At 32.1% G+C, this 27,959-nt stretch overlaps 17 protein-coding genes across 17 annotated transcripts, besides 10 other annotated features; 10 read left to right on the top strand and 7 right to left on the bottom strand.

Moving 5' to 3' along the window:
- Positions 1 to 161: 161 nt before the first annotated feature.
- Positions 162 to 2,742, bottom strand: TA18795 (SAC3/GNAP family-related protein, putative; the record flags this gene model as incomplete). Its single annotated transcript, XM_950255.1, has 10 exons — positions 162 to 288; positions 334 to 664; positions 694 to 766; positions 864 to 1,130; positions 1,163 to 1,264; positions 1,357 to 1,672; positions 1,724 to 1,791; positions 1,823 to 2,217; positions 2,248 to 2,594; positions 2,651 to 2,742. 10 exons carry the CDS (start codon positions 2,740 to 2,742, stop codon positions 162 to 164), a joined length of 2,118 nt encoding a protein of 705 aa, XP_955348.1.
- Positions 2,743 to 3,187: 445 nt separating this feature from the next.
- On the top strand, positions 3,188 to 6,297 carry TA18790 (chl1 protein, putative; the record flags this gene model as incomplete). The annotated part of the gene is given in 11 exon segments (XM_950254.1): positions 3,188 to 3,247; positions 3,282 to 3,400; positions 3,442 to 3,500; positions 3,579 to 3,784; positions 3,795 to 4,788; positions 4,881 to 5,023; positions 5,048 to 5,291; positions 5,323 to 5,520; positions 5,600 to 5,855; positions 5,936 to 5,971; positions 6,123 to 6,297. The coding sequence occupies 11 exon segments, from the start codon at positions 3,188 to 3,190 to the stop codon at positions 6,295 to 6,297; spliced, it is 2,490 nt and encodes an 829-aa protein (XP_955347.1).
- Positions 6,298 to 6,860: 563 nt separating this feature from the next.
- TA18785 (uncharacterized protein) lies at positions 6,861 to 7,607 on the bottom strand (the record flags this gene model as incomplete). The annotated part of the gene is made up of 1 exon (XM_950253.1): positions 6,861 to 7,607. One exon carries the CDS (start codon positions 7,605 to 7,607, stop codon positions 6,861 to 6,863), a length of 747 nt encoding a protein of 248 aa, XP_955346.1.
- Positions 7,608 to 7,913: 306 nt separating this feature from the next.
- On the top strand, positions 7,914 to 8,874 carry TA18780 (uncharacterized protein; the record flags this gene model as incomplete). The annotated part of the gene is made up of 3 exons (XM_950252.1): positions 7,914 to 8,517; positions 8,548 to 8,622; positions 8,654 to 8,874. 3 exons carry the CDS (start codon positions 7,914 to 7,916, stop codon positions 8,872 to 8,874), a joined length of 900 nt encoding a protein of 299 aa, XP_955345.1.
- Positions 8,875 to 8,912: 38 nt separating this feature from the next.
- TA18775 (uncharacterized protein) lies at positions 8,913 to 11,057 on the bottom strand (the record flags this gene model as incomplete). Its single annotated transcript, XM_950251.1, has 10 exons — positions 8,913 to 9,032; positions 9,111 to 9,306; positions 9,352 to 9,800; positions 9,865 to 10,011; positions 10,079 to 10,245; positions 10,284 to 10,516; positions 10,547 to 10,634; positions 10,713 to 10,830; positions 10,907 to 10,973; positions 11,011 to 11,057. The coding sequence occupies 10 exons, from the start codon at positions 11,055 to 11,057 to the stop codon at positions 8,913 to 8,915; spliced, it is 1,632 nt and encodes a 543-aa protein (XP_955344.1).
- Positions 11,058 to 11,791: 734 nt separating this feature from the next.
- Positions 11,792 to 11,839: a sequence feature (Signal peptide predicted for TA18770 by SignalP 2.0 HMM (Signal peptide probability 0.997, signal anchor probability 0.000) with cleavage site probability 0.400 between residues 16 and 17).
- Positions 11,792 to 12,682, top strand: TA18770 (Theileria-specific conserved protein, putative; the record flags this gene model as incomplete). Its single annotated transcript, XM_950250.1, has 1 exon — positions 11,792 to 12,682. The coding sequence occupies one exon, from the start codon at positions 11,792 to 11,794 to the stop codon at positions 12,680 to 12,682; it is 891 nt and encodes a 296-aa protein (XP_955343.1).
- Positions 12,683 to 13,032: 350 nt separating this feature from the next.
- Positions 13,033 to 13,077: a sequence feature (Signal peptide predicted for TA18765 by SignalP 2.0 HMM (Signal peptide probability 0.998, signal anchor probability 0.000) with cleavage site probability 0.789 between residues 15 and 16).
- On the top strand, positions 13,033 to 13,770 carry TA18765 (Theileria-specific conserved protein, putative; the record flags this gene model as incomplete). Its single annotated transcript, XM_950249.1, has 1 exon — positions 13,033 to 13,770. The coding sequence occupies one exon, from the start codon at positions 13,033 to 13,035 to the stop codon at positions 13,768 to 13,770; it is 738 nt and encodes a 245-aa protein (XP_955342.1).
- Positions 13,771 to 13,950: 180 nt separating this feature from the next.
- Positions 13,951 to 14,010: a sequence feature (Signal peptide predicted for TA18760 by SignalP 2.0 HMM (Signal peptide probability 0.983, signal anchor probability 0.003) with cleavage site probability 0.423 between residues 20 and 21).
- On the top strand, positions 13,951 to 14,694 carry TA18760 (Theileria-specific conserved protein, putative; the record flags this gene model as incomplete). The annotated part of the gene is made up of 1 exon (XM_950248.1): positions 13,951 to 14,694. The coding sequence occupies one exon, from the start codon at positions 13,951 to 13,953 to the stop codon at positions 14,692 to 14,694; it is 744 nt and encodes a 247-aa protein (XP_955341.1).
- Positions 14,695 to 14,901: 207 nt separating this feature from the next.
- Positions 14,902 to 14,961: a sequence feature (Signal peptide predicted for TA18755 by SignalP 2.0 HMM (Signal peptide probability 0.983, signal anchor probability 0.003) with cleavage site probability 0.424 between residues 20 and 21).
- TA18755 (Theileria-specific conserved protein, putative) lies at positions 14,902 to 15,852 on the top strand (the record flags this gene model as incomplete). Its single annotated transcript, XM_950247.1, has 1 exon — positions 14,902 to 15,852. The coding sequence occupies one exon, from the start codon at positions 14,902 to 14,904 to the stop codon at positions 15,850 to 15,852; it is 951 nt and encodes a 316-aa protein (XP_955340.1).
- A 208-nt stretch (positions 15,853 to 16,060) lies between these two features.
- Positions 16,061 to 16,117: a sequence feature (Signal peptide predicted for TA18750 by SignalP 2.0 HMM (Signal peptide probability 0.650, signal anchor probability 0.000) with cleavage site probability 0.469 between residues 19 and 20).
- TA18750 (Theileria-specific hypothetical protein, putative) lies at positions 16,061 to 16,483 on the top strand (the record flags this gene model as incomplete). The annotated part of the gene is made up of 1 exon (XM_950246.1): positions 16,061 to 16,483. The coding sequence occupies one exon, from the start codon at positions 16,061 to 16,063 to the stop codon at positions 16,481 to 16,483; it is 423 nt and encodes a 140-aa protein (XP_955339.1).
- Positions 16,073 to 16,132: a sequence feature (1 probable transmembrane helix predicted for TA18750 by TMHMM2.0 at aa 5-24).
- Positions 16,484 to 16,640: 157 nt separating the features above from the next.
- Positions 16,641 to 16,713, bottom strand: a tRNA (tRNA-Lys).
- A 696-nt stretch (positions 16,714 to 17,409) lies between these two features.
- Positions 17,410 to 17,466: a sequence feature (Signal peptide predicted for TA18745 by SignalP 2.0 HMM (Signal peptide probability 0.833, signal anchor probability 0.000) with cleavage site probability 0.337 between residues 19 and 20).
- TA18745 (nicotinate-nucleotide adenylyltransferase-like protein, putative) lies at positions 17,410 to 18,119 on the top strand (the record flags this gene model as incomplete). The annotated part of the gene is made up of 2 exons (XM_950245.1): positions 17,410 to 17,825; positions 17,870 to 18,119. 2 exons carry the CDS (start codon positions 17,410 to 17,412, stop codon positions 18,117 to 18,119), a joined length of 666 nt encoding a protein of 221 aa, XP_955338.1.
- Positions 18,120 to 18,178: 59 nt separating this feature from the next.
- On the top strand, positions 18,179 to 19,280 carry TA18740 (calcyclin binding protein-like, putative; the record flags this gene model as incomplete). Its single annotated transcript, XM_950244.1, has 10 exons — positions 18,179 to 18,227; positions 18,306 to 18,391; positions 18,432 to 18,476; positions 18,559 to 18,614; positions 18,652 to 18,724; positions 18,764 to 18,830; positions 18,910 to 18,956; positions 18,986 to 19,030; positions 19,064 to 19,147; positions 19,230 to 19,280. 10 exons carry the CDS (start codon positions 18,179 to 18,181, stop codon positions 19,278 to 19,280), a joined length of 603 nt encoding a protein of 200 aa, XP_955337.1.
- Positions 19,281 to 19,465: 185 nt separating this feature from the next.
- On the bottom strand, positions 19,466 to 21,835 carry TA18735 (uncharacterized protein; the record flags this gene model as incomplete). The annotated part of the gene is made up of 1 exon (XM_950243.1): positions 19,466 to 21,835. The coding sequence occupies one exon, from the start codon at positions 21,833 to 21,835 to the stop codon at positions 19,466 to 19,468; it is 2,370 nt and encodes a 789-aa protein (XP_955336.1).
- Positions 21,836 to 22,164: 329 nt separating this feature from the next.
- TA18730 (uncharacterized protein) lies at positions 22,165 to 22,934 on the bottom strand (the record flags this gene model as incomplete). The annotated part of the gene is made up of 2 exons (XM_950242.1): positions 22,165 to 22,535; positions 22,682 to 22,934. The coding sequence occupies 2 exons, from the start codon at positions 22,932 to 22,934 to the stop codon at positions 22,165 to 22,167; spliced, it is 624 nt and encodes a 207-aa protein (XP_955335.1).
- Positions 22,935 to 23,087: 153 nt separating this feature from the next.
- TA18725 (ribose 5-phosphate epimerase, putative) lies at positions 23,088 to 24,075 on the bottom strand (the record flags this gene model as incomplete). The annotated part of the gene is made up of 5 exons (XM_950241.1): positions 23,088 to 23,243; positions 23,320 to 23,505; positions 23,580 to 23,759; positions 23,835 to 23,996; positions 24,037 to 24,075. The coding sequence occupies 5 exons, from the start codon at positions 24,073 to 24,075 to the stop codon at positions 23,088 to 23,090; spliced, it is 723 nt and encodes a 240-aa protein (XP_955334.1).
- Positions 24,076 to 24,277: 202 nt separating this feature from the next.
- On the top strand, positions 24,278 to 25,775 carry TA18720 (uncharacterized protein; the record flags this gene model as incomplete). Its single annotated transcript, XM_950240.1, has 7 exons — positions 24,278 to 24,638; positions 24,725 to 24,789; positions 24,835 to 24,913; positions 24,946 to 25,112; positions 25,204 to 25,365; positions 25,431 to 25,504; positions 25,535 to 25,775. The coding sequence occupies 7 exons, from the start codon at positions 24,278 to 24,280 to the stop codon at positions 25,773 to 25,775; spliced, it is 1,149 nt and encodes a 382-aa protein (XP_955333.1).
- A 240-nt stretch (positions 25,776 to 26,015) lies between these two features.
- On the bottom strand, positions 26,016 to 27,920 carry TA18715 (uncharacterized protein; the record flags this gene model as incomplete). Its single annotated transcript, XM_950239.1, has 1 exon — positions 26,016 to 27,920. The coding sequence occupies one exon, from the start codon at positions 27,918 to 27,920 to the stop codon at positions 26,016 to 26,018; it is 1,905 nt and encodes a 634-aa protein (XP_955332.1).
- Positions 26,877 to 26,945: a sequence feature (2 probable transmembrane helices predicted for TA18715 by TMHMM2.0 at aa 175-197 and 326-348).
- Positions 27,330 to 27,398: a sequence feature (2 probable transmembrane helices predicted for TA18715 by TMHMM2.0 at aa 175-197 and 326-348).
- Positions 27,921 to 27,959: the final 39 nt, after the last annotated feature.

Here is a 27,959-nt window from a genome sequence, read left to right as displayed (position 1 = left end):
CCTGTATATTGATGAATTTATGAAAAAGTAAAACATTAAATCTTTTTACTGCGCATTAATGGTGAGTTGATAATTATATCCAGAGTTTGCTTGGAATCAACCAAATGCGAGTCATTGAAAATAACATTGTGTTCCCTAAATTGTGTTATTGGAACCAAGGCTTACTTTAGGAAGCTGAGACATTCGTCCTCGTGTGAGAAATTCAATAAATCTACCAACACCCCTAGTGACAAGGTCAATGAACTCCTGTAAAATATATTGAAAAGTGCATAGTGAATATATAATTGCCTATGAAATAGTCGTTAGCTATGGTCAGACTAGGTTCCATTGTACCTGCAAAGTGTATATAGTGAAAACATCCTAAATTTGCTTTCGAACATTTTAAAAAGCAGTTTGCAGTAAAATAGTGAGTCTGTGTCATAGAAATTCTTTGGTTCTGAATTTAGTCGGTTTCCTTTATTAGGCTCAAATGCCTCTTTATATATTCGATCCAAATAATAGTCGTAGTCGATGTTTTTGGTATTTGCCAGCTTGAAATATTGTATGAAGTTTTCGTCTGAGATTGAGAGTCTGACCAGGTTTGCGAACTTGAAGTAGAATGTGGTTTTGAACTGGTTTTCAACCTTGGAGTTTGCTTTCCCAACATCGTCCACATAATTTTCCTCTAAAAACAGTTAATTTGTTTAAACTAACTGAAATATCTGAGCAGGTCCATGTTCATGTTCTGCAACGACAGGTACAGTATGTAGTACAGTTCAAACTCAAACTAAAGAATTTTCATCAAAATCAAATTAAGCTTATATACTTTCTAAATCATGATCTCATAATAATTTAAAACCATAAAAATAAATCTATGTAAGAACCTGTATGAGTTGACAATCGTTAAAAGATAAGAGCAAGTGCTTGAGCTGTGTTTGGCACTGGTTAAACTGGTCGAGGTCATTGTGCAGCAGTGCCAACCTTGCGTTTGTTGTGTACACTTTGATTACAAATGGTGTTCTCAGGTGCTGTACTTGTATATCTTGTCTTATTGATCTAAATTGTTCTTGGATGTATACGTAGTTTTTGTTTTTCAGAAATTTATCAAATACGTATTTGAACGACTTTGTCAACACTGGCTCAGGCCTCACCTACGGTAATTTTATTCTTGTCTAAAACCTACAATTAATGGGTTCGGTTCAGATGTTAGCCTTAAATACGGCTTCTCCAACTCCTGACTAAGACCAACTATTGTTTTGCTCTTCACTAGGTTAAAATTGTAGACCTAATCAAAATAATTAATTCCCATAAATAAAATGGGCTGTATCTAATAACTTAAATGACATAAAATATGTTTAGTTGTGGTCATTAACTTACTGGGATTGCATTTTTACTTTTAAAACGTTGTGATCTTTGTTCTCTTCTATGAATTTCCTTTTCATCCAATGGCACTGATAATTCATCGATAATTTGGCTTTGTAGGATTTCGTATATGTTCGATGTTTTATTCATTTTCTTTTTAGCCCTATTTAATAAGGGCTGTACTACATTTTTATCTTCAATAACAACATCTGGTTCTTGATTTGTTTTGATTTGTTGTATTTCAGGGGCTGGCTCGGCTTTAGTTGGTTTGAAATTCATTATTTCTTCTGGGCTTAGCATTTTTAACTCACTTGCTTTCAGTGATCCACTCCTAAAGCCAAAATAAACCAATTGTGAAAATAGTATAATTATAGTTTGGTACCTGAACTTTTCCATTATGTGCTGAATATAGACATTCACTGCTTTTCTTAGGTTTTTAGAGCATGTCGTCTGAAGAATTAGATCAAAATTAAAAAATTACCATGTTCAAATGCATGTAAAGGTCCTGAATCCACCTATTCACTTGGCCTATGGTTAATGTATCTTTGTCCTTTTGTTTATTTTTATTTGGTGTGCTTCCTTTCGTATCGATGTAGAAAATACTTGACAAATTAGGTGGTGTTTTAGGCATTACTCCTTGGAACTGAACATTTGGTTGTGTTACAGCTGCTGCGACTGGATTATATGGGTAACTGGGTGGTGGTGGTTGATTTACTGAATACCCTGGCATAGTTTGTATCATTGGGTATTTTGGGTTAACTTGATGACCAATTGAATATGGAGTAGGCAAAGTGTTAGTTTTCTGGAAATGTTGAGGAATTGATTTTGAGGCCTGTACTGCTTGGTCATACAACGCTTTGGAAGAATTTTGGGGGTCTGATAAATTTAAATTAGCATTAAAAATACCTAGAGATGATTTTAACTGAATTTTTAGTGGGTTTGTGGAGTCACTTTGTGATGGGTTTGGAAACCCTGATGCTGACTTTGAAGAGATCTTAACTCCACTTAACAGATTACTTTTATCATAAGTGGTTTGAATACTCTTTGACTCAGAACTAAAGTTGAAATTTTGCTTAATTTGTGGAGGGTTAACGCTTTGCGTAGGCGGTATTTTTTGATTGTATACGTTCGCATTTAAATTGTAGTTGGGAGGAAGGTTATAGTTTATATTTTTGTACATATTTGGGTTATACTGTGCATTGTTTGGTTGAACGTTAACGTATTGGTTAAAAGAATTAGTCTGAATCATGATTCTGTTTGCTTCAGCTCCGGCCAATTCATCTGTATATCCTAAATGTTTATAAATTACCTTGAATTCAACTTACCAAGCTGTTTGAAGTGAGAAAAGAGCATATTATAGCTTGGACGAGCTTGTTGCCCGTATGGATTGAAGTTATACATTTCTGATCGAACGAGAAATTAGAAGAATCTGGAATTTTGAAAATAATTCATATCGAATTAAAGATTAGGAACAAAATCATTAGGAAATAATAAAATGTGGTGAATTGATTTTATCAATATGAAATCAGGGTTAAAATGACTAATAAAAGAGTTGAACAATTAAAACTAGAGGTTAATGTTTAATAATAATTGAGGAAAATAAAAATAAGTAATGATAATTGAAAATAATTAACATTCTAACAAAATAATCTACAAAATTAAAAGTATAATAGAAAAATAAATGGAAAATTAGTGAGACTATACAGGATTATTACTTTTCATCTTCCCTACATTGAAACATAAATTCTACACATTTAAACATTTGTCTATAAATTTTAAATTACAAGATATGTTTTTATAATGTGTTGTTATTTCATATACTAGAGTAAGTAATTGGTTTTTTCAAATGACATTGGATCCTGAGAAGGCTGAAGTGGAGTTTGAACTTCCGTTTGAGCCTTATCCAGTTCGTTTATAAAATCAATTTTAATTTTCTTTAGAATCAATTGATTTTTATGAAAGATGCCTACAAATGTTTCGATGAATCTAGTTTTGGATTATTTGAATCTCCTACAGGTTCAGGAAAGACTCTGTCAATTCTATGCTCAGCCTTGACTTGGTATTATCATAACTTCATAGATTCTTATCTTTATACTATAGGATTAAGAATAATAGGTCAAAAACAATGATGTGTGACCTTGGTCTGGAACCTTCTAACGGTATCTTTTATACACATGAACTGATGTTTGAATAATTGATGTTACATAAAGGCCTAACAAGTATATATAAGTGTTTAGATGAAAAGGTTCCAAAGTGGGTTTCCGAGATCTCTTTGAACCATAAGAAGAAGATGATAGAAGATATTATAAAGAGTGAAGCCGTAAAACTTGAAGATCTTAGAAAGAAAATATCTGAACGTCTGGACAATTCTGATGGCAAATTGAGAATAAGAGAAAATTACAAGAGAATGTTATCTGAACAAACTGCACCTGACTCATCTGAAGTAAATTCAGTTACATAATAGTGTATTTCAGGAAAATAATAATTTTGAAAACCCTAACAGGACCCAGATAATAATTTGCAGTCGAACCTTTTCACAGCTAAATCAGTACGTAAAGGAATTTAAAAGGCTAAATAAAATAAATAAGAACGTAAGACTATCAATAGGGTCTGGTAGAAGCCATGTCTGTATTAACAATATGATAAAGAGCAAGTGTAAAAGTCCAGAGGAGCTTAATGATGAATGTAGAAGGTCAAAATGTGAGTACAGATCCAATACAACGGACCTTATTGAGATAACTACTTGTTATCCCCTTGATTTGGAAGATTTGGTTAGCCTCGGGAAGGAGTCGGGTTGTTGTCCCTATTACTCAAACTTAAAAACTCTGACAAACGCAGATATCGTTTTAGCACCCTACATTACAGTCATTAGTGAGTCTTTGAGGGAAAGCTTAGGCCTGAGAATCAAAGACAACATCCTCATATTCGATGAGGGCCATAACCTAACAGATGCAATAACTGAGTCCCGCTCCTGTAAACTCACTTTGGTAGGACTCAAAGAGTTATTACATCAGCTTAGAAGCTATGTGAACAAGTATAAGACAAATTTTAATACCATAGTTTCTGATAGGGTTTCCGAAATCACTAAGCTGGTAAACGTTATTATAGAGAACGTTTCAAAATCCGAATCTTCCCAAAATCTTAAGATTACTTCTTTTACAGTCCTTTACTCTCTTGAAGATATCAAGTTCCATGAAATACTTAATTTCCTTTCGTCCACTGATTTCTGTAGACATCTCAGAGGTTGGGCTGAACGTGAATATCACATTAAGAAGAAGAAGGATGAATCTCTGGTTTCCTACACTTCCATGATTTATAACCTGAAAAACTTCATATACTCCTTGCTTTACTGTGATTCCAATGATCAAATTATCATTACGAAATCCGAGGATGTTGTAATTGAAATATTTCCAGTCGCCTCAGGTATTTATGTTCTTATTAGTTACAGTTAGTTACGACCATGATTGTTTAATCTGATTATTCTTTAGAGGAATTTTTCCACAAAATCGGTAAAATGGTGATTTAACTTAAAATTTTAGTTGGTGAGTCGAGGTCAGTGGTGATCATGAGCGGTACTCTGTCCCCAATTGAAGAATTCTTATCCCTGGCCCCATCAAAAACTGAAGTTTTTATCCATAAAAGTCCGCCTGTGTTTCCTTTGAACCGATTCTTAGCAACAATAGTTCATAGAGGTTGGTTCCAATAGAATCATATATTTGTATGTTTAGATGAGAGGGGTGATGAGTTGGTTTTCGACTACTCTAGAAGAGAGAACTTGGAGGAACTGAATTTTTTATGTAACTTATTGGAACTTCTAAGCGAGATTGTACCAGGTGGTATCGTTTGTTTCTTTTCAAGCTACTCTTACCTTGATCTATTTTACAACTACTTTATCAAGTCAAGTTCAAATAAAAAGGTTTTAACGAGAAAAGATGTTTTCAAGGAACAAAGTATTAACCATTTTATATAACTGTGTTATAGAGAACATAAATATATTTCCAGAGTACAGTAAAAGTTGCTTCGAGAGGGGGGCCGTATTATTAGCTGTTTTTGGAGGGAATCAGAGTGAGGGTGTTGATTTTTCCGACGATTTGGCCCGACTTGTTCTACTTGTAGGCCTACCGTACCCTCCTGATAACATTAAGCTAAGTCTAAAACGTGATTATTATAACAAAAAATGTAAGCGGACAAACATTTATGAATTAAACATACGAATTTAAACAAATCTACATATTTATTCTGTGCATATTTAATACAGCTTTGGAATCTTGTGACGCTTCTGTATCTGAAAACTTCTCAAAACTGTCAAACGAACAGAGGACCCTGTTGTGCTACAAGACTGTAAATCAGTGTATTGGAAGAGCAATGAGACATAGGAACGACTACTCTGCAGTCCTGTTGCTGGATGGTAGATACAAGGGGAGAGATGCTAGCAAGTATTTAACTGGGTATGTGAGGAAATCAATTCTCATGAATGAAAATAAAACTAGTGATTTAAAGCTAATGCTAAAGACGTTTTACAAAAGATTCAATTAATATGATTACAATTTTTTACAGGTTTGTCCGTTTAGGTTTTTACGTGTGATTCCGACAGACATGATGATATGCTTTCTACCATCGCGTTAAAATCGTTAGATCTCGATATCGACTCAAAAATAGCGTTTTTGCAAAACTAAAATCAATTAATGTCCTTTATCTCAAATTATATATTATTTAATAGTTTGATTATCTATTCTGGTAGCTATGGTAGAACAGCTAGTTAGGTGAAATACCTTTTCCAGTGGAAGGTTCATAATTCCGAAACCTCTGATTTTGATATCTATTGATGATGAAAAGTCAGTTACGCCCGGATTTGATGACTCCTTGAATGAAGAGGACTCAGAATATCTACGGAATAATTTACACATAATTTACATTATACATAATAAACTTCTAATAGTTATGTGTAGAATATGAATAAATATTGTGGAAATAGTGTGATAAAATGGTCAATTATTCTAATAATAGTATATTTTTGAATTACATGTAATAATCTGGAGATAATCCTCTTATATTGTATGACAATTTCCGTTTATCCAAGTCAACGATGGATTCCTCTAGAAGGTAGTATTCCTGGTTATTGCCGACTACTTTCTCTAAATAAAGGTTAAAATTCTTTAAAAATATTCCACTTACTTATTAGGTATGGGAAGTTGAACATGACGTGATAAATCCGGTTGACCTTTAGGGATTTTTGGTCTGTATTAACTGTAGCACTGATTGTATAGACGTTTTTAATATATGGGAGATATTTGCTTGGTGATTTGCGCCAGAATCCGCACTAAAACCGGATGATTGGTGTGAAGTTCGTAAAACTTACTGTAACTGATTCCCAGTCAAAGTTATATTTAAGTGTGTTGAATAACATTTAAAGATGCGATTATTGTATAAATAGAAAATAAATCAACAGAAAATAAAATACATTAATAAAATAATAATTTAAAAATGCGAAGTGGGCTGGTAGTGGAATTATTGACCTTCTACAGATCATATACATCCAAACATGTATCAATTAGTGTAGATCTTTTTGATTCTAATTCTTCACATAATTTAAAATTTTCTGATTCTTTTTCCAGTTTCTTGTCGAACCCTCTGAGTACAGTCTCCTTGACCTTAGAAACTTCCTTCTTAACTGTTTCTACATACTTTGGATCACAAAAATTTGTTGTTTTAATATTTTCAGATGGTTTTTCTTTTTTGGGAAGTTTATATATATCATTTCCTAGTTTCTCGCGAACTGATTCTGACTCTTTCCATTTATCCATTTGGCTCGAAAGTCTTACATTTCTTATCCTCTGACCCTGTAAATTACGGCATGAATCAAGGTTATTTGACTGCCTTTTCTTGCTAGCTTGAGTCTTAAGAATTTTCCCAAAACCTCCCTTTCCTCCTAAGAGCTTATATAAAACTGTAACATTTATGAAATCCTTAGGGTTTGAATTGTTATCTAAATTTAAATTTTTATTATATTCTTTTTTGTTATTTAATTTCCCATTTATTAGCAGATAGAACTTTTCCAAATTCACGTTATACAATTTACTCACGACACGGTTAAAAACGTCACTTTTAAAACAAGGGTATGAACCTCTACATTGATCTTCTGGGCTGCAATAGTGTTTGTAGAGCAGATCCTCGGGGTTGAAGCCCAAAAGTTTCAAGGATTCTGAGGATAACTGAAAACATTCGGAGGGCCCGGAAGGAAGATCAATCAGTAAGTTTGTGGACATAAATCTAGCTTTAAATTTGATAAAAGTAAGTTTAAAAATTAGATATTCAAAATATTAGAAATAGACCAATATATAATAATAAATAGAATATATTTAGTGATGTGAATATTCAGTTGTGGTAAATATAAGGAATAGTCGTTTTTAATGATTAATTGGTACACATTAATTTTTTTATGTTAGATTTACCACTAATTTTAAATTATTAAGCATTTTAAATAATTTGGAATTTGTTTTTTATTTTTAATGTTGAGTGCAACGTTATGCATTTGCTATATTCATTTCATTTTAATTACATGTTTTGATTGAATGGATAGTCGTTGGCAGGAAAAGCTTTATTCTTCTTTTAATTTGAACCCACTTGGAACTGAGCTTGTATCTGATGATTTTCAGAGGTGTAAAACCGCTCCTGTGGATCAATCTCAAAACGAGCATTTGTCTAGAGTAGACCAGAATTTACAAATGGAAAAATCTGACTTGGATGAAACTGTGCTTAGAAATATTATGTACTGTTATGAATTTCTAGACTCAGCTGATAAGGAATACATTAATTCTGCTGAGGCTGAGGAGCAAATTCGAAGAGTGCGAGATGAAAACCCTCCGCTTTTTGAGTTATTACTCGGTGTTCTTCAGGCAGTTTCTGAATTTGATTCCAATGATTCTGATATCGCAAAAAATCTTTTCATTAAACGACTTCGGAACCACATCAATACTCTCAAACCCGATGACGAATCTTGTGTTCAAGGCCTTAAAAATCAATCTAATCCCATTTCAGACTATTTCAAACTAGTTAACTCTTTTGGAAGTCCTGGAAACTACAAAGACTTTGATAAAAATAATATATTGGAATCTGTGAATTACTTTCTTCAGTCAAATCTATCAGTGAACTCATCAGTTTCAGTCCCCGATTCTGGTATTTCATAACTTGATTATCAATTTTTAGAAACCGTTTTTTGCCCTAAATCCGATTCATATTCCAATCAAAACCAATCAAATGATCAAATGTTGGACAATTTAGGTAAATACTAATTAGTCATCCAAATTTTTAGGCGAAGAAACTATTTTGAACTCCTTTGAACAAGTTAATTTTACTCCCTGTGTTAATTCCTCAAATGACTCGGTCGAGAACCCATTTGAGAAAGTGAACCGATTTGAAAACGTAAAAGATTATGTTAAAGTTCTGAACTCAAGTTCCAATGTCAATGAATACATTGTTTTTAATTACAACAAGCAGCTCAACTGGGAAGAGACCTTGAGGGAACTTTGTTAAATATCATAGTTCTATAATATACATATTAGAGTAGCAAATTATGGTACAATTAATTTCGAAGTAAGTTCAGGTAATAAAAGTGAATCTCCGGCATCGTACGTTACTATAAAAGGTGATGTTAATATAGCGGCGCGCCTGATTGAGTTTCCAATAGTTCTCTAAAATACAGTTAACAAAATATAAATATATATATAAATAAATAGTTGTGTGGGTTGGGAAGTATAAATAGAAAATACTTTTGATGCAACTGGTATGGTGAACTTTTCATTAAACTTGACGTTTGCCACGGAGATTGTAAAGTTGACGCAGGTGGACGTGACATTGACTCTGATGTACACCACGTCGTTGGTCTTTAACTTATATACCGCCCTGTTCATATTCGATTCGTAGGTCCACAAATTCTTTATGTCCAAACTAATCAATATTTGTTCACTAGCATAAATATATGTGTATGTAATGTGGTAGTGTGGTGGTTACACTGAGGTATCATCGATGTAGCCAGACTTGAACTTGTTTTGGCTGAAATCATAGAAGAATGCTACTTTGCGTGATTTTGGCATTTTTGAGAATGTCGATCTAGAAAGTTCGTCCAAAGGTTTATCCGTGTTGATCGTTAGTCCAAGACCGATCCTTCCACTAGATGTTCTAGACACTTTAAAAGCCCAAAACAACTCACAACCTTCTCTTTCAACCCCTATTGATATCAAATATTTTATATACAAATTGTATTTGTTATCTGTGTAATTATAGATACCATGCGTATGGGCTAGGTAAGAATCATTTTGATTCTTGGTGTCAAGTATTGGTGTCACTAATCTACAGTTACTTGAGTCGTGATCTAAGTTTGATAGATTAAACTTTCCGACCCTGACCAACATAATGGGAAATAACCCATTATAACAAATGGTCTTATATTCTGCGTTTTCCTAATAATAATTTCCATCAAGTTAAACAGAAAACTTTTGGTATCTAAATGCTAGAATAATTTACCATCCATGGAAAAACTCTTGGTTTAAATTGTGTTTTATTTAAAATCCTCAATGATGCGTCCAGCAAAAAGGTGTTTACAGATTCTCTTCTAAACTCAGAGAGAGACTTCGGCGACATTGAGCAAAACCTTACATGCTTTATTAGTTCCTATATCCATATATCCACATAGGGTTTTAGGTAAATTGTTCTAGTATATACTAATTGCTTTATGTACCTTTTCCTTTGTTCCTATTTGTGAAGAGCTGTAAGGTGAGTTTAGGTTCTTTTTACTGTCCAAATAGTGGCAGAGTGAGGCGAAAACCTGGACCTCATCCAACTGAATGTTATCACTTTGTAACAGCGTTTTCAGGGCAGAATAGCCTAGTTTCAAATACAAATCGCCTGAAGATTAAGTTTATAATAAAAATTAATAAATGTACTCGAAAAAATTGCGTATGATGAATCTGACAGTATTCTTCCGCATTCTTGTGCCAACTCTAACTCGCCAGCGGACTCAGCTGCTGAGGCTAGGTTTGCAAGGTCTTCAAGTGATGCTTGAGACTTTATCAATCTTACAACACTATTTTTGAGCTCCACAAGATTAAAACGAGCGCTTTCTACATATAATGGAATGAGGGAGCTGGGGTCTTCATTCATGTTCTGGTAGTCATTCCTATGGAAATTTGCTAAAAGTTTAGGTTACTTGTAGATGTAGTATATTATACGCTTGACCACTGCAGGATATTCAGTATCCACAACTAACTGCAAAGGCACATTCTTACTCAAGTCTTCTAAAAATATTATAATAATTTCCACAGGTTTATATATAGCGTATGTGTATTATAGTTTTAGGTTTTAATTATATTTACCATTAGATTTAGATTTCTTTTCGAGTAAAGAATCTATTGCTTTGTTAAAATAAGGTGATGCGACCCTTAGAACACCACTATGTACATTTATAACTACGTCAGAGTCATATGAAGAGTCCTAAATTTAACATTACGAACCAATTTCCAGTAGTTTGAAAATAACATAAAATGAGATTAAATAAATGGATAGTTACTTCAAAGAAATTATCAGGTTTTCTGAGTACGAGAAGCATGTCGGTATAATCGTCGTTAATGTCTGCCCTAAGAAGATAGATGAGTTAAAATTAACTGGGCATACCTCCCTGTGAGATCTGATAATCTAAGGTTAACCAGTGGACATAACATTTTAAAATTGAAATATTAAAATGCAAATGTTAAATCTATAATTATAAAGAAATTAAATATTATAAAGAATCGTAAGGGTTAGCTTAAAATGGACTAAATGTGTAACAAATTAAAGACAATCATAGAAAAACAATAATATGCAAAATGAAAACATTATCTATTATGATATTGTTAAAAGACTATTTTACAATTAGTTAATTAAAATCAATGAAATTTAGGTTTATAAAATTAATGTGTAGTGCCTTTCATATTTTTATACATCCGGTTGCAAAATACGAATATTTATTTCTAAATTTTGGCATTTATTTGAAAAATTGAAGTAAAAAAATTAATTCAAGTAATTAATTAATGCAATTATAGACCAGGATCATAGAGTTAGAGAAATATATAAGATAAATTCGGAAATTAAAATTATCTATATATTATACTATAACATTTATGTATAAAAAATATATTAATAAATAATGTAGATAATAATAAATCAGTAGGCATAAAAAATTGGAATTAAAATAAGAAATTGTATGAAATGTAATAATGGTATGAAATAATATAAATTTGGTGTAAACTTAATTTAAAATGGAAGAACCTATATAGAAAAAATTATTAAAACAGTTTAAAATGCAGTTTAGAAATAAAAACTAAAAGGTGTGATAAAATTCGATTTTCAAAGGTTCCCAACACGAGTACCCAAGAAGAATTAAATTACTAGGTGATTTTTCCAAATTTGCCTTTTAATGGTTTCCCTATTAATCTTGACCATTTTCGTATTACCTTCGGCATGTTTGGAACTTTTTTTACCCTCTAAAAATTTTGACAAGGATAGCTTTCATATATACCAGAATATTAACTACAACCATTCAGTTTTTTACGCTGCCCATGTTACCCATGTCTATGTTAAATATGAGAGTAAAACAGATGATTTGATCCGAAGAGTTTTTTACCACGGAGTGGAAATTTTCCATGATCAGGATGAAAGGGATCCCGACTTTAGGCGCATTGTAAATTATACCATCATGGGCAGTAGGGTCGTTATATCAATCCTTCCTACAGTAGGTGATAAACCACCTAGTTTTGAGGAATACGAAGCCTATTACTTTATAGATCACGGCTGTATGTACGACCTTGCCCATAACGTGCCTCATTCAATTCGAGTTGAAAATAGATCAAATGCAGTTAAAGAGGATGATATTTACATTTTTTTAGAAAGAAGATTTACCCATGGCATTCTTGCAACTATGCCAGTTATGGCAATCAGGAAACTCTTCAGATTCTTCTTCCCCAGAAGGATTATTGAAGAAGATACTGACGATTCTACAACTGATACCTCATCAGAACAATCTACTGATGTTTCATCTGATACATCAGAAGATGTTTTCTCGGGATCTTCAGTTAAATATGTAGATGAAACTGTGTCTGAAGATCTAGAAGAATCATTTGCCCCTGCAACCTCTAGACTTCCCCGTATAGCAGAGGATAGATACGATGAGTACCAGTTAAGAGGAAATCTAGAAGGAGAAGATGAAGAAGATGAATTTGAAAACAGTGAAAAGGAACAAATTACCATAATCGACCCTAAAGATACTCTTTCCATGAAATTAAATCTTCAATCAAACCTCAAACTCTAGCAAACATCCTTATTATCAATAAAAGTCCGTACAACTAACAATAAAGTTTGAAGTTTAAAATTATCATAAATGCAGTCAAGTAGTAGAATATCCCATGTTAATACGGTTGGTTCGAATTTAATTTCACAGCGTGAAATTCAAACCAAATCAAAAAATCGCAAAAATTACTGTAAATTGCAGTCATAGAAAATTAAAATACTGCAAAACTATTTAACATTTACATTTTAAAGACATTGGCATATTAAAAGACCCATTTATTCATTAATTTTGTGTGTACATTTTTACCTTTTATTTATTCTATTAGAAAATAGTAAATAAATTTTTATAAAATTTAAAATTATTGTTTAGTAATGAGTTTTTTTATTCTATTATTATTTTTGACTAATTCACTCTCAATTGACTTGGTTCTTCCGTTATCAGAAAAAGATTCAAAGAATTTTATCATACTGAATAAAAGATCAGTAACTAACCAGCTATTTCCGTTGGGAGAATTCTTGTTTGATATTATATCGTACGAGGGTAATGGAGAAATAATCAGGAAAATTTTTTACCACGGGGTCCTAATTTTCCAAGACTTAGAAGAACGTCCAAGTAATTTCAGAAGAAAATTATTAATTTTAAATTGTAGGGAATATATAATTATAATTTTGGTTTCAAAGTTGAATTCAACAACATACGAACGAGTTTTTTACATACAAAACGAATCTATTCTTGATATCATGAGAGAACCTGGGAGATTGACTAGCATTTTAGACGGAACCGATCAGTCACTTATAGCTAAAATAATCAAAAATATCTTAACAAGAGACCCTGCAAAACGTAAGAGCTATGATGATTTGGATCAAGTAGATGATGTGCCCTACCTAATAAAGGGTAATGATATATCTCCAGAAAAAACTAAAAAAGAAGTAGAACAAATTATTAATAATCCAACTAATGGATCAGGAATAAGTGAACAAGATCTAAAAGAAGCAGGTCCAAGTGAAACAGATGCAAACGATGCAGATGCAAGTCTACTTAGTAGACAATTTTCAAATAAACTCAGAAAGGAGGATTTTAATCCAAATTCTGATTCACAAAATGAATAAAAGTAATCTTATATACATGTCATATGTAATATGCTAATATGATATAGACTATTAATATACATTTTGACTAAACAAGGTGCAACGAAATTATCGCTGCTAAATTAAATAGATTTATAGTGAATAAATAATATAAACTTATATTATATTTTAATATTAGAATATTTATTGATAATATTAAAAATGAATGTATTGTTAATAGTTAGTTTATACTTCACTCTTGGAAGTTGTATAGTATTACGTCTACCACTCTCAATAGAAGATTCGGAAAATTTTTCAATTGTTAAGAGATATGCGCATGGTACTGATTTTATTAGGTCTATCGCTATGGGAATGGATCCTAATTTACGAGACATGAAATTTCTAGTCACTTTTTACGAAAGTAAAACTGATGAATGCATACATAAAGTGTATTATCATGGAGCAGAGATATACTCTAATGAACCCATTTACCATAGTTTTATTGTTGATGACGAACATTATACGTTTAGAAGAGTTGTTTGTTTGGGGCAATTACAAGGGAAAATGTTCATAACTATTTATAATATAGCTGGATCAAGATTTGAAACAACAAAAACAATTGAAAAAATTTATACACTAACTGATGAGGTGATAGAATCAATTATGGATAATCAAAATCATCATGTGAATGTAGAAACTGATGAATTTATGCCACCTGAAGTAAAAATAATCAAAAATATTTTAACAAGACACCCTACAAAACGTAAGAGCTATGATGATTTGGATCAAGTAGACGATGTACCACACCTAATAAAGGGCAATCATATATCTACAGAACAAACTAAAAAAGAAGTAAAAAAAATTATGCACAATCTAAAAACTGGTAGATCAGATGCAAGGGATGAATCAGATGATATGGACCAAAGTGATCCAAATTCTGATTCACATGATACAATGATTTATTAGTTTGAATCCTGATAATCTATTATTTATTTTACACGTTATTATATCGTTTACTAAAGAATAAGTAGCAATATAAAATTTAAAGTCAATAAATATAATTATTAGCTAGTTATTTGAAAATATGAATTAAATAATATTGAATTTTTTTTAATAAATAATATAAACTTATATTATATTTTAATATTAGAATATTTATTGATAATATTAGAAATGAATGTATTGTTAATAGTTAGTTTATACTTCACTCTTGGAAGTTGTATAGTATTACGTCTACCACTCTCAATAGAAGATTCAAAAAATTTTTCAATTAGCAGGCTGTGTGTTCATGATTATGAACAAGAAGATAACGAAAGTCACCCTTATGTAATAACAACCTATGAAGCTAATAATAAATTATTTCATGAGGTATATTATCATGGAGTTTTAATATTTTCAGCTAATTTTTCTGATTTAGATGAAAATCAACACAGCTACGTGAATTACGGTTATTCTAATGATCCAAATGATGAAAACACTGCTGATGGTGGAGATAATGAATATGTTAGTCAATTATTAGGCACTTATGAAAATTATCAAGCAAATCAAAATGATACTAAAAATAATTTAAAAGATGAAGATAATAAAAATAAAATAAAAGATGAAGATAATAAAAATAAAATAAAAGATGGATCACATGATGAACATACTAAGGAATTAATTTCTACCGGTAAAATTAGAAGATTATTAAGTATTATGGAATTAAAAAGAGAAATTATGTTATTTGTTTATACCTTAACTTGGGATGTAGATCAATACAGTCAAAGAATCGAAAAAATTTTAATTATCAGTGATGATGTTATAAATTCAGTAATAAATCAAAATCTCCATATTACTACAGAATTTGATAATGTGCCACGTTGCGTAAAAATAATCAAAAATATCTTAACAAGAGACCCTGCAAAACGTAAGAGCTATGATGATTTGGATCAAGTAGATGATGTGCCCTACCTAATAAAGGGTAATGATATATCTCCAGAAAAAACTAAAAAAGAAGTAGAACAAATTATTAATAATCCAACTAATGGATCAGGAATAAGTGAACAAGATCTAAAAGAAGCAGGGCCAAGTGGGACGTCAACATCTAGGTTATACCATCCTGATGATTACTCAGATTCAGATTAAAAAGATCTAACAATTAATATCATCTACACGTGTCTAAAAATTAAATAAGATTTAAAAAATAAAATAAATATTTTAGAAATCTTTTACGAATCAATTTTGTAATTGTAGATAGCAAAATTAGGTTGCAATTAAATTTAATTTAGAAATTCAGTTTAAAATTTTCAACAGTTATTAGAATATAAAATTAAAATAAAAAAATCTAGACAAAATGAAAAAAACAATATCGTTGATGTTATTTCTTATTAAAATAATTTCCATTAACGCAATATATTTAAACCTTGATCTATGTGCAAGAAAAGGAAGGTATGGAAACATAACTTTGAAGCAAACTGGAAGAGTTTTAGACTTCAAAGTAAGATCAACCTTTGAGGCTAATAAGGGAAATTTAATAACATCAGTTTCTTGTGGTAGTGAGGTTTTTTACGAAGATATAAACCCTGGTGATACAACAAGAAGAATTATATCGGTTGAAGTTAGGGAACCGGTTGTATTAATAAAAATAGAATCTGAGTATCTGGGTTACAAAGAAACAAAATACTATCTTAATCATGAAGATCCGGTACCAATAGAAGAATGTGAATACAATAAATATTTATATGATGATGATGAAAGGTTGAAAAATCTAAGATGAGCAATTGAAACAGTTATATATATTTAAAAAACGATAAAATATGTGTAGTGTATAATAGTTATAAAAATTATGTAAATCTTAATGAATTATTAAAATGTAGTATTAATTTTTAAATAAATTACAATTTTTATTTGTCAAAACAATTTTATAAAAAGTAAGCCACCTAGGGGGCTCGAACCCCTGACCACCAGATTAAGAGTCTGGCGCTCTTCCGACTGAGCTAAGGAGGCTTAATTCTGGTTTCTGGTTTCATATTTATAACAATTTGATAAGATAAAAATACAAAATCAGTAAAAATATATTGTTGACATATAAAATGAAGTGATTAATTAATAGAAGATAGATGGCGTAATGCCATTACAACAGAATGAAGTTGTGTAATTCATATATATATATAACGATTACAAAATCAATGCATTAATATAATTAACTGATTGTTACTTTTATTTTAAAATTTGATAAATTAATTTTAAACGATTTTAATAATGTAAAGTATAATGATATTTTTATCACAAATTTTGTAAGATGGGTTATAGTGTTTTGACCTTCCATCAATATAATATTACATTTAATATATATACTATTATATACATTTTGTATAATAAATTTAGATTTATTTAAATTCTATAATATTCTCTGCATTTTAATAGTGATAAAACAATAATGTTTGTTGTATTTTACATTTTAAATTGAATAATCTAGTACTACTCAAATAAAACTTTTTTATACATACACTTGTGTTATTTTCTAAATTAAATTTGCTAACCCTATTTGGTTAGCTTTAATTTTCTGTTAAACTGAAGTTTATCAATAGATTTTTTAATTTTTCAACTATTCACAACTTTTTAAAGATTTCATGCTGTAGCAATAGTTCTTTCCTCAATAAAACTCATCGGTACATTAATTTTACAGATTACAACTCTTATATGAGCGCAATGACCAATGTGCTGTTGTTTTGTGGAGCTTTTGATCCCATCACAACTGGTCACATGATAATGCTTGATTTGTGCATCAAAACTAACTTTTTTTCCGAGATCAGGATAATGCCCAGTGGGAAAAGGACTGATAAACAGTATAAGGTTACAGATGAACATAGAACAGAAATGTGTAAAATCGCAATTGATCTATTCAAAAAAGAATATTCCAACGTTAACATTAGCATCTCAGACTATGAACTCAACTTAACTAAAAATGTTGATACTTATTTCACTATGAAACATTTTAATGAAACAGAAACTGACAAAAATTTTTATTTTTTCATGGGCTCCGATATTTTGCCACAGATGTTTGACTGGTTAGTTTCAGTTCACTACATACTAACATATACTTATGTTATCATAGTGTAAATATTATGGATATAATATTGAGTAAGATAAAATTCTTTAGGCCATACTCTGATGAATTAATTAAAATCGCACATTTCTTAATAGCATACCGTGAAGATTTTAAGATTAAACAAGAAGATTTGGATAAGCTTCAAAGTTATAAGTTGTTGGACAAATTGTTGGAGGATCAAAACCAGCAAACTCAAACATCATCAGCTTCATCAACCGAAGCCAGAAATAATCTTAAAAATGGACATGTAATACACAATCTTACCATCCTATCTAGTTATATACTTAACCTAGTTATGTAATATACTTTTGTGTAACAATTATATAGCAATGCGGGAATTTACTGTTGCATCCCGATGTAATGGAATATGTTAAGGATAAGGAGTTATATGATTACAAACCACCCGATAGTAATCTCTTGACTCAAGCTTAATTTACTTTTTGTATACTTTATTTTCAATTAATATATTTTATCGTCATGAGTTTAGCTGATTTGGAAGAGTGGCGAGGTCTTTTAAACATCGCCACTAGACCTTCCGTGCGAACACAGATTGAACACCTTATTAGCAATTTGGTATTTCCTAAAATTACGTAATTTTATCTTAAATTATTAGGAATCCACTTTGAATACTTCCAATAATGCTAATAACACTTCAAAAGTATATTTTTAAATATTTTTTACCATAGTTTGACCATATATATACTGCGTGTTGATTGGATACATGATAAAAGTCTGTTTAGGTAGTATACAACACGGTAACATCATTTTCATGGGATCAAACTCAAAGAAATGTAACGTAAGTGATTTGTATGAAACTGAAAAATGTTATTTAGAGTCTTAGTTCCGGTTTCCGAAGAGCCAAAGGACGTTAACGTTGATGTTAAACCAGACTCACTGGACATTAAAGTAACAAAAATCATACATGCTAAATATAAAATTCTGTAGTTTGTTTCCGGATCAAAACACTACCAACTCAAGCTTAAGAACCTTTTTTCCAAAATTAACACCACCAGTACGTTTACATATTCTACTCAGTTAATATATTTAATAATATAGTTAATAATGGTGAATGTTTGTATAAATTGGATTAGGTAGTTGGAAATGGAAAAGTGGTTATTTACAGGTCAAGCTTGAAAAGGTAATGAATTTTATGAATAAATTTACCAGGAAAACCACGTTAATTGGTCATCATTAACTTCAAGCTCTGATAAGGTATTAGTTATATCATTTCAAAGTGATGTGTAGGAGAAGAAACTACTGCCGCAGAAAACCGATGAATCAAATCCACAAGCTATGCTCATGGACATGATGAAAAATCTTTACGATCAAGTAGTTTCCCATACATAATTCTACATACACATGATTTATACTAATGTACATATATATATAATTATAATTATGTGAATTTTAGGGTGATGATGAAATGAAAAGAACAATTGCAAAAGCATGGGTAAATGTGTAGATTAGTTAAAATAATAAATTAGACTGAAGCCATGGATAAGAAGGATTTTAAACCTTAAAAACGTTAATCAGTTCCATCGTCTTTTCCTCTAGCTCTTTATCTAATAATATCATATACTCGTGTGTATATTTATAGAATATCCAACTAATTATACATTTCAAAGATAACTAATAATGTCTGGCTAACTAGGAAATTTGGGTGATTGAAATACCTGTGTGAGTGCCGTTGGTTCTATTAGCTGGAGATAAATTGGAGGAATCATAGGGCTCAATGAGTTTAACAATGGACTCAATGAGTGGAAGGTTAGGTGAACTGGATAAAATTGGGTGGAACAATTTGAGAACTTCACGTATGGACCAGAGCTTGTCACAGAAGAACACGTAGTGGTTCGCCTTCAATAATATGATGTTCAGAGATGCGTAGCAGGTGAGAATAGAGTCCAACTTGGTGAGAGAAGAGAGCTGCTGGTTAAAGTGAGTGAGTTTTAAGCGAATAAAGTTACGTGAATCTTTTTTCACGTTGTAGTTGATGTACATCAGCTTACAAAGGTCACGGGATATTAAGAGGCACTGGTGTGCATCTTTATTCCTTAAGTGAGTTACAAAGTCCTTAAAAAGAGTCTTTATATCCTCGTCCACTATTAACTCAATCAACTTGGTGCGGTTATTGGAGTCAGCACTCACTGGGTCCTCGACTAGCTTATTGTTCGTCAAGTAACGTTCCAATAGTAGTTTGAACACTGAGGAACACAATTCCTTGGACATGAACTGTAATAATACGTGGATTTCAGGTTTTGGAACAGTTTCAGTAGATTTAACAGGGCTCCCAACCCCCTTGTGCGGTTTCGTATCAGACTTTAAGGTTTCCAGCTTGGGCGTTGTATCAACCTTGTCACGATTTACTGAATCAAACGCTTTTAGAGTCAGTTCACATTCCATCAAGTATGAAATAAGCTTTTCAGTATTATCAGAGGATACTTTTGACTTATCTGACCTCAGAACCTTATTCATGTTCGCTATTACCGTCAAAAGTTCCTTCTTCAACTCAAGTTCTATCATTTCAAATAACTCAGTAGGGTCACTTAATATACTATACAATTCTACATATTTTTCATTGTTATCCTCGGAAGATGAATCATTGGTTAAATGCACTGGTGATGACATGTATGAGTTTGTTTCTGAAGGTATATTAGACTCTAATGGAGAATGAGTCTGGGTAACCTCTAAAGTGTTTTCACTAAGTTGATTATAAGAAAATTCATTGGATAAAATCAGGTTAAAACAGTGTAACAAGTGTTCTGTCGATAATTTAGACTCGTAGAAAACCATTCTGAAATCCTCGATTTTATCCCTATGTTTGTCCATTGTGCTAATTAAATACTTGGTTAAATCTGCGATGAATGAGTTTGATAAGTACAAGTTATTGAGTAGAGTTCCGTTTTTTGACGCGTTTTTTATGGTTGAAACTACAATTGACCAGTCATTTGCTGTTAAAATTGAGGGCAACATTGAACTCAAGTCACTCCAACTTCGATTACTTATTGCCTCGTTTATTAGGATACTAACTGGTTCAAACAATTCCTTGTTTATATACACAGTTTCCAGTTTTACACTATTATCCAATATGCCGCCATGTGAGTTCATCGTCGTATCATTCTTTACAGTTGAACTAGTGTGTTTTATGGGTTTATTACTGGTTTTAGTGCTTTTACTGTGTTTTACACCGTTAATAGTGTGTTTGTTACTTGTATTTATGGTGAAATGATCAAATGAATTTATGAGAGTAACTTCGATGTAACCGTTACGGGTATAATAGTTGGTTAGAAAGGTGTCAACTGAGTTGATGTAGCATTGGGGAACAAACTCGTTTCCCTTAATAACGCCATTCGCCTTACCCTGTTTAATCAGGTTATTCAGTGTATCGTTTACTGTATTAATGTTCTGGTTAATAATTCTTGATAAATCGTTGGTTTGAATGGGCATTGTAATTGCCAGGATAGAGGCTAAGAAGTTGTTCAGCTTCCTCTGCTCAAAAGTGAATGACTCCACAGAATTGCCGTTAATATTTCCCTTAATTACAGTCCCGAGGTTTGATGACACGTATGAGCGTATCATTTCTAGTGGAAGGTCATACTCTTTTGAGAGTTCGGATATGCCAACGGTTCCGCACTCCTGAATCCGGTCATTCACGGAATACATTAGGTGGTTAAGATACTGTTTACTTATGATCACTCCGTGGGAGTTCAAGTACTCTCCGCCTGGTCTAACTATGTTAGAAACCGCCCTGTCGATGTGGTCTGGCTGAAAATTGAGCACAGAGTTGAGCTCAAAAATCGGGATTCTTCCTCCTCTCGACAACAGTTCATTTTCTACTTCTGCTTGAACCTCTTCAAGAGTGTAAAATAACATCCCGTCTGTACTAGTAATTAGGTCAACACCTTTTTTTTTACATATTTTCAACAGGATGTCAATGCACTGTAGGTTGCTAAGCCTCAATTTTGATTTTGTGGACTGAGCTGAGGCCAGTCTGCTTCTTAATTCCGATATACTAACCATTTCTGTAGTTAAACTTATTTTTACTCAGTTTTATTCATAACATTATATAACACAGTATGTTATTGTTCTTTTGAGTTTTGGTTACAAATACCCTTATATTTATGATGGAATCCTGAATAAAACATTAGAATCCGGTAAATAGAAAGTTTTTGGAAAGAATTATTTAAAAATACTGAAATGGTGTAAAAATAAAAGTGTCAGAGGGTGGATGGAATTCACAGGGAAGAATATAAAAATAATAGAAATGATTCCATTGAAAATAGATTATATAAAATTAATGGAAACATATTTAAATATAAAATTAAGAATTAGCGATTTTGGTGGCAAGTTTAAAATAAACGTAGTAAGAATTCACATGTAAGGAAGACTGCTAGTCCGATAATCATCTTAGTTTTGAAAGGTAATGGTATGAGACTTTTTTCGGTGCTTGCGGTTTTTCTGAAATTGTCTGCGGAATCCTTTAAAGTTATTCCTTTTGAGCACAACTCTTCCACGTTTTCCACCGATTTTGTCAGTTCCTGTACTGCCATATTGGCACCTTTGTGAATCTCTTCTGCTTCTCTTCTTGCCTCTTCCAAAAGTCGGTCAATTTCATTCAGTTGTGGATGGTGCTGTTCACTTTTTTGGCTTTTATTAGCATCCATTGATTCCCAAAGGGATTCAATTTCACTCATTTTAATTTTTATTCTTTTTACTTCTTCTAAATTGTTTTTTAAATTTTTTATACTAATTTTTTAATTACATAAAATTTTTTTTATTAAACTAATTAATCTTGGATTAATTATGGGTTGATTAAAATTTTATAATTTTAGGTTAATGGATAGATAAAATTAGTTTTATAAATACCTGTGGTTTCTTTGTTAATTTTATCAATTTTATCTGTGATGAAAGATTCAAAATCAGAATTGTTGGAGAAATGTGACTTTGATGTCGATTCTATGGAACTATCTGCTGTTGTCGAGGTTTCGGTCAGCATTTGGTAAGATTCTGTGGACGAGCTTGGTCTTAATGATGATTCTGAGGCCATAAAATCAGTCTCATCTACAACGAACCAGTCATCGTATTTTCGTGGTGAATAAGTAGCGGATTCATTGAACATAATTATTTGATCCAGAAATTTTTAACTAAATATTTAAAACTAAATAAGTAAATAATTAAAATTATATTAATAGCTAATATGAATGAGTATATAAATTTATTATAATAAAAAATGATTGTGTATGAAAATAAAAAATGGTGTGAATAAATTAAATTAGCGTTCAAGTGTTACGATGGTGTTATCGGATTTTGCTACAAGGCATTTGGTGGCCATATTTAAAAAGAGCCCTGAACAAACTACTCCATGTATCTGATGATAAATTAATTTACACATTAAATTAATTAGTACAAATAATTGAATAATTATAAGCTGTTGAAAGTACCAATTTTAGTTCTTTTTGAAGTTGTTCAAGAGGTGTTTGTTTAAATTGTGTGTCCATGATAACATTGCCATTATCAGTTAAGAAGAGTGACCCATCTGAATTTTTCCTTACGTTCCAATTAACGATTTGAGATTTAAACTTTGAATAAATTTGGTTGCAGGTGGTTAAATGACAGCCTTTGACTATTTCAATTGGCAAATAATGTGATTCTAACAAGTGCCCATTACACAATTTTGACTCATCTATCATCTAAACAATTTTATTATCTAAAACATAAGTAATTAATTAAATATTATTAAATAGTTATTTAAGAATTGTGGTACAATGATGAGTTGATCTGAAAATTGTTCAACCATGAATTCTGTGAATAAAGCTCCACCACCTCCTTTGATAAGGTTCAAATTCGAGTCAACGGAATCTGCTCCATCAATTGCAATGTTTATTTTACGTCCAGTAGAAATCAAATCATCCAAAGTTAACAAAGGTATTTCAAGTTCCTCGGCCTAAAATCACGTAAATACTCATAGTACTATGATATGTTGAGGAAAGCTGTATTAAAAGCTGATGATGAAACTAACTTTAAGATGAGTACTTTGACTCGTTGGAATACCAAAAACGTTAGTTATTGCCTTTGTTTTAATACGTTCAGCTAGTCTTTCAAGGGAAAACGTGCTGGTCCTTCCAGTTCCCAGTGCGATGATTGAATTACTTTTAACATAAGTATCGACGGCCTTTTCAGCCTAAAATTAAATTTTTGATCTTAATTCAATGTTTTTGTACCACTAATTTCATTAGACTAAGCTGATTAGTCCCACTCATGATATTCTCTTTTTACACATTTTCAACATAACCCTAAAATTAGACATTATTGTACAGATTATAAAGATAAATTGTTTAAATTAATTTATCGTAACAAAAATTAGGAATAATCTCGAAAATTGAAAGTCTACAAAATTATTTCACCTTGATAGATTGTAGTGGTGCTTGCAATAAAATTAGATTTAATATAGTCTGTATATTAATGTCAGTTCTGCTGGAAAAGTCAGTTCGATATATGGAAATGGAAGAGTCTCAGGAAGAAGACTCTAAGAGTAATTTTGGACCAAAAATTGCACTTGAAACACTTGGTGAGAACCAGCTTAAACTTAGCGGTACTTCCTTCATTCTCCGAGATTTTGACCAAAAATTCGTGTACAAGGTCATTAAAACTCATTCCGCCACTGAAGCTGTTTTTTACTCGATTGTTTATCGCATTTGCATTCCTCGTCTAAACGATTTCAGAGTTAACAACATTAATCCCGATGTTTTCGAAAATATTTCCTATTTAGTGGATAACGAGTTAATTCCTAATTTTTATGGAATCACTTCCATTTCTTATGAAGGTGTTTTATTTAATTAGTTGGACTTTTTAACAATTTACATATCATGTTGATATACCAAGTTATAAATTTCTAATTTAACTTTTTAGATCATCGTTGGTATGATTTGGGCCACGTAACTGACGTGTCTGCGAACACTTTCAAGGCCATTAAGGTATTTTCACAATAATTTATAATTTATGGATTAACGAACGTGTAGCTTGAAAATTTGATGCATGGATTTGAGAATCCCGGAGTTATTGATATTAAACTCGGCTCACATAACGTCAACGATGATAGTACGCTCATATTCATAGCCATGTTTATACAGTTATTCTAATATTGCACTTATTATATTTACCTATTTGTAACATGAATTGGTTAGAGTGTTATGGCGAAATCGATGACAAGATAAAGGTAAAATCCGTTGAACTTTGGAGAGAATTGAAGAGCAAATATCATAAATCTGTCCAAGATGCAACATTAAAATCACCTCCAGTATCTACACACTAATTCTTTATCCCATTATTTACATAGATATATATACTGTAGTTATCTTAATTAAACTGGGGAAATAATTAATGTCTAGGATTTTAATGCGTCAGATTTGGGATTGCCTGAATCGTATAATAAATTGGATATGCATACACTTTTCATGTTAATAAAGACCTGGAGACAGAAACAAGTTGCTTTGGAAACCACTGAACAAGAACTTGGTTTTCGTATTACTTCAATATATATTCAACATCCCGTACCATCACACTAACTCCTATGCATATATGCATTTACTTTCCCAACATTGTAATAATTGTTTAGGATAAGAATTATGTAATCACTAGCAATGAGGCTAAGAACTTGACTAAGACGCAAACAATAGACTTACTGAGCAAGTTAGTTTAACCTTTAAAAAGTTCGTTTAGTATATTTAAGAAGGATGAGAGGATGGAAATGATTAGGCTGAACTTAATAGGTTTTATCGAGCGCCTAAGTGAGTGGATAAGTCTCCAGAAGTCCATTTCCATAGTCGCCTCCTCAATTCTAATAATTTTTGATGTAAATAACCCAAATCTTCACAGGATCAAGTGGATTGACTTCACTCACATTAACCACAATTCCACACCCACTACAGTATCACTCTATTCACAATATTTCACCAGTTAATTAGTTTATTAGTTAAGTACACACCAATTATATAATTTGCAGGATAACAGTTCAAACATGATTAATGGTATCAATAACATAATGTCAATACTTAAATCTTAATATGATATGATGTACAATAGTTATAAAATTATGGTAAAACAAGTGATTGACTATTATTTATCAAAATCGATTTTACATCATTCCCATATTTATACCTAAAACACCATTGGAATAATTCAATATATATATATATAACTATCAGTGATAATTGTGATTGATAATGTAACTATTTGGTGTATTTAAGTGATACACAATGAGTAATTTGGGCTTAACGGACAAATGAAGGTGTGGATTAGTGAAACCAATTAAAGATTCTTTATTACTGCTTGAAAGGTATAAACAGGATTCATTGACCTTTGACATGAGAACATTAGTTACGTTGATAACAAGTGAAGAGTCAAGGTCCAAAGCAGAATTTCTAAGTAGTTTTTCAAGCTCATCTTCGTAAGTGGTGTATTTGTTGAAGGTAAAGTGGATAGACTTATGGTGAGAGTTTACGTAATCAAGTAATCTGGGGTGACCATAAAGGGCAAATAATACCAATAAGCCCTTTTTCTCTAACTCTTTAAAATAATTCGATTTAGCCATGTTATACAACTTGCTGTTCTCCTCCAATACCATACTCATTTCCTCACTAGAGGTCACAATTTCCTCGTCATTTCTAACTTGAACAGCATCTCCATCATGTAACCCGCTTCTCTCAGGTATCGAGGGGTTATAGTGGTAATATTTAATATGTTTCAGTTCATAGTTTAAGTTTCCCTCCAGCTGGTTACTCGTAACGAGTGGTGAGGAAGTGTCAGAACCATTGTCGATAGAAAAGCCGTAGTAGTTGGTGGTTGAGAAAAACTGAGGGAAAGAGGAGTAAAAATTATGCCTTAGCGGGTTTTTGTAGTAGGTTTTAGTGACAGTGTCGAGGTCGTTGAGGCCAATTCCACCTTCTTCATTTGTCATTATGCTGCTTATTCGGCTCACAATTCCTTCGTTTTCTGGGGTTTGAGTCTGCCACTTGTTAGTGTAGTGGCTAACTACTCCACACGTCCCGTGATATAATGACCGGAGTGTTGAGTAAAACAGGGGTAACGAAAGAGTAATGATTGTCAAGGAAGAAATGACGTATATGGCGAGGTTTTGGTCTCCTTTAAACAGGAGCACTGGTATGTTTACCTTCGAGTTGTTGATAATGCCCTTGAGGTGCAGTATCACCTTATTATTCACGAGGCTTAGCCTGTACTCGACCTTCATGATCCCCAAGTAACTGGACTCGACAAACGTTCTAAAGAACCACTCGAAGCTCAAACCGTTCATCAGACATAGTCGAATTAAGGCACCTAAAGTCGTCCCAAAGACGTTCAAGGTCTTACTTCTTAGTTCAATTCCGATATTATCTGGGGAGGCTATGGCCTTAAAGTTAACCTTGGTATACTTGCTAATGACTTTCAAATAGTGATAGTTTAGGTATAGTCCGTTGGTAACTGTGAGCTCTATTGAATGGCGTTTATTAATGTTCTTGTGGAAAATGGCGTACAGGTTTGGGATAAAACTGCTGGACAGCGTGAGTATGAAGGAGGACCAAAAGGTGTCATTAAACTTCTTCCTCAGACTCATCAGAAACAGCTTTGGGTTCATGAAGCCTGTTGCATCAGCGCTAACTCGAAGTTCTACTGTTTCTGATATGTCTCTGCTGACGTCGAATCGGGTGAAAAGGTTCCCGAAAGTCCCCTTGTTAAGTACTGAAGATAGGTGAAATCCAAATCTGAACTTGTTATACAGCAACTCCATGGAATTATCCAGTATCACTCCAGTCATATAAAGATGTCTTTTACCCATTAAACTGGTGACTGGGTCAGTTTTATCTCCATCAAGCTTAAGCTGTACATAATCGGACAGGAAGTCTGACCTTAAATTGAAGGTATAATTGGTAATCAGCTGAAATGGCAGAAGTTTCATCTCTCTAGAATAACGGTCTCTTAGAAGAAGAAGCACTCTTCTCGAGACGTAGTCTTCTGTCTTGTTGTAACTTAAAAGTTCCTGCTTTGGACTCTCACCGTCCAACTCTTCTGGGATAGTGTACGCGCTCTTCTCGCTCACGTTCTCGTTCATCACTAGCCTAGCCAACGTTGCACCTTCATGTCCATACTT

Source organism: Theileria annulata, chromosome 3 (genome assembly GCF_000003225.4).
Source record: "Theileria annulata chromosome 3, complete sequence, *** SEQUENCING IN PROGRESS ***".
Taxonomy (NCBI): Eukaryota; Apicomplexa; class Aconoidasida; order Piroplasmida; family Theileriidae; genus Theileria; species Theileria annulata.
Note: the sequence above shows the minus strand (reverse complement) of the source record. Positions and strands in the feature narration are given on the sequence as shown.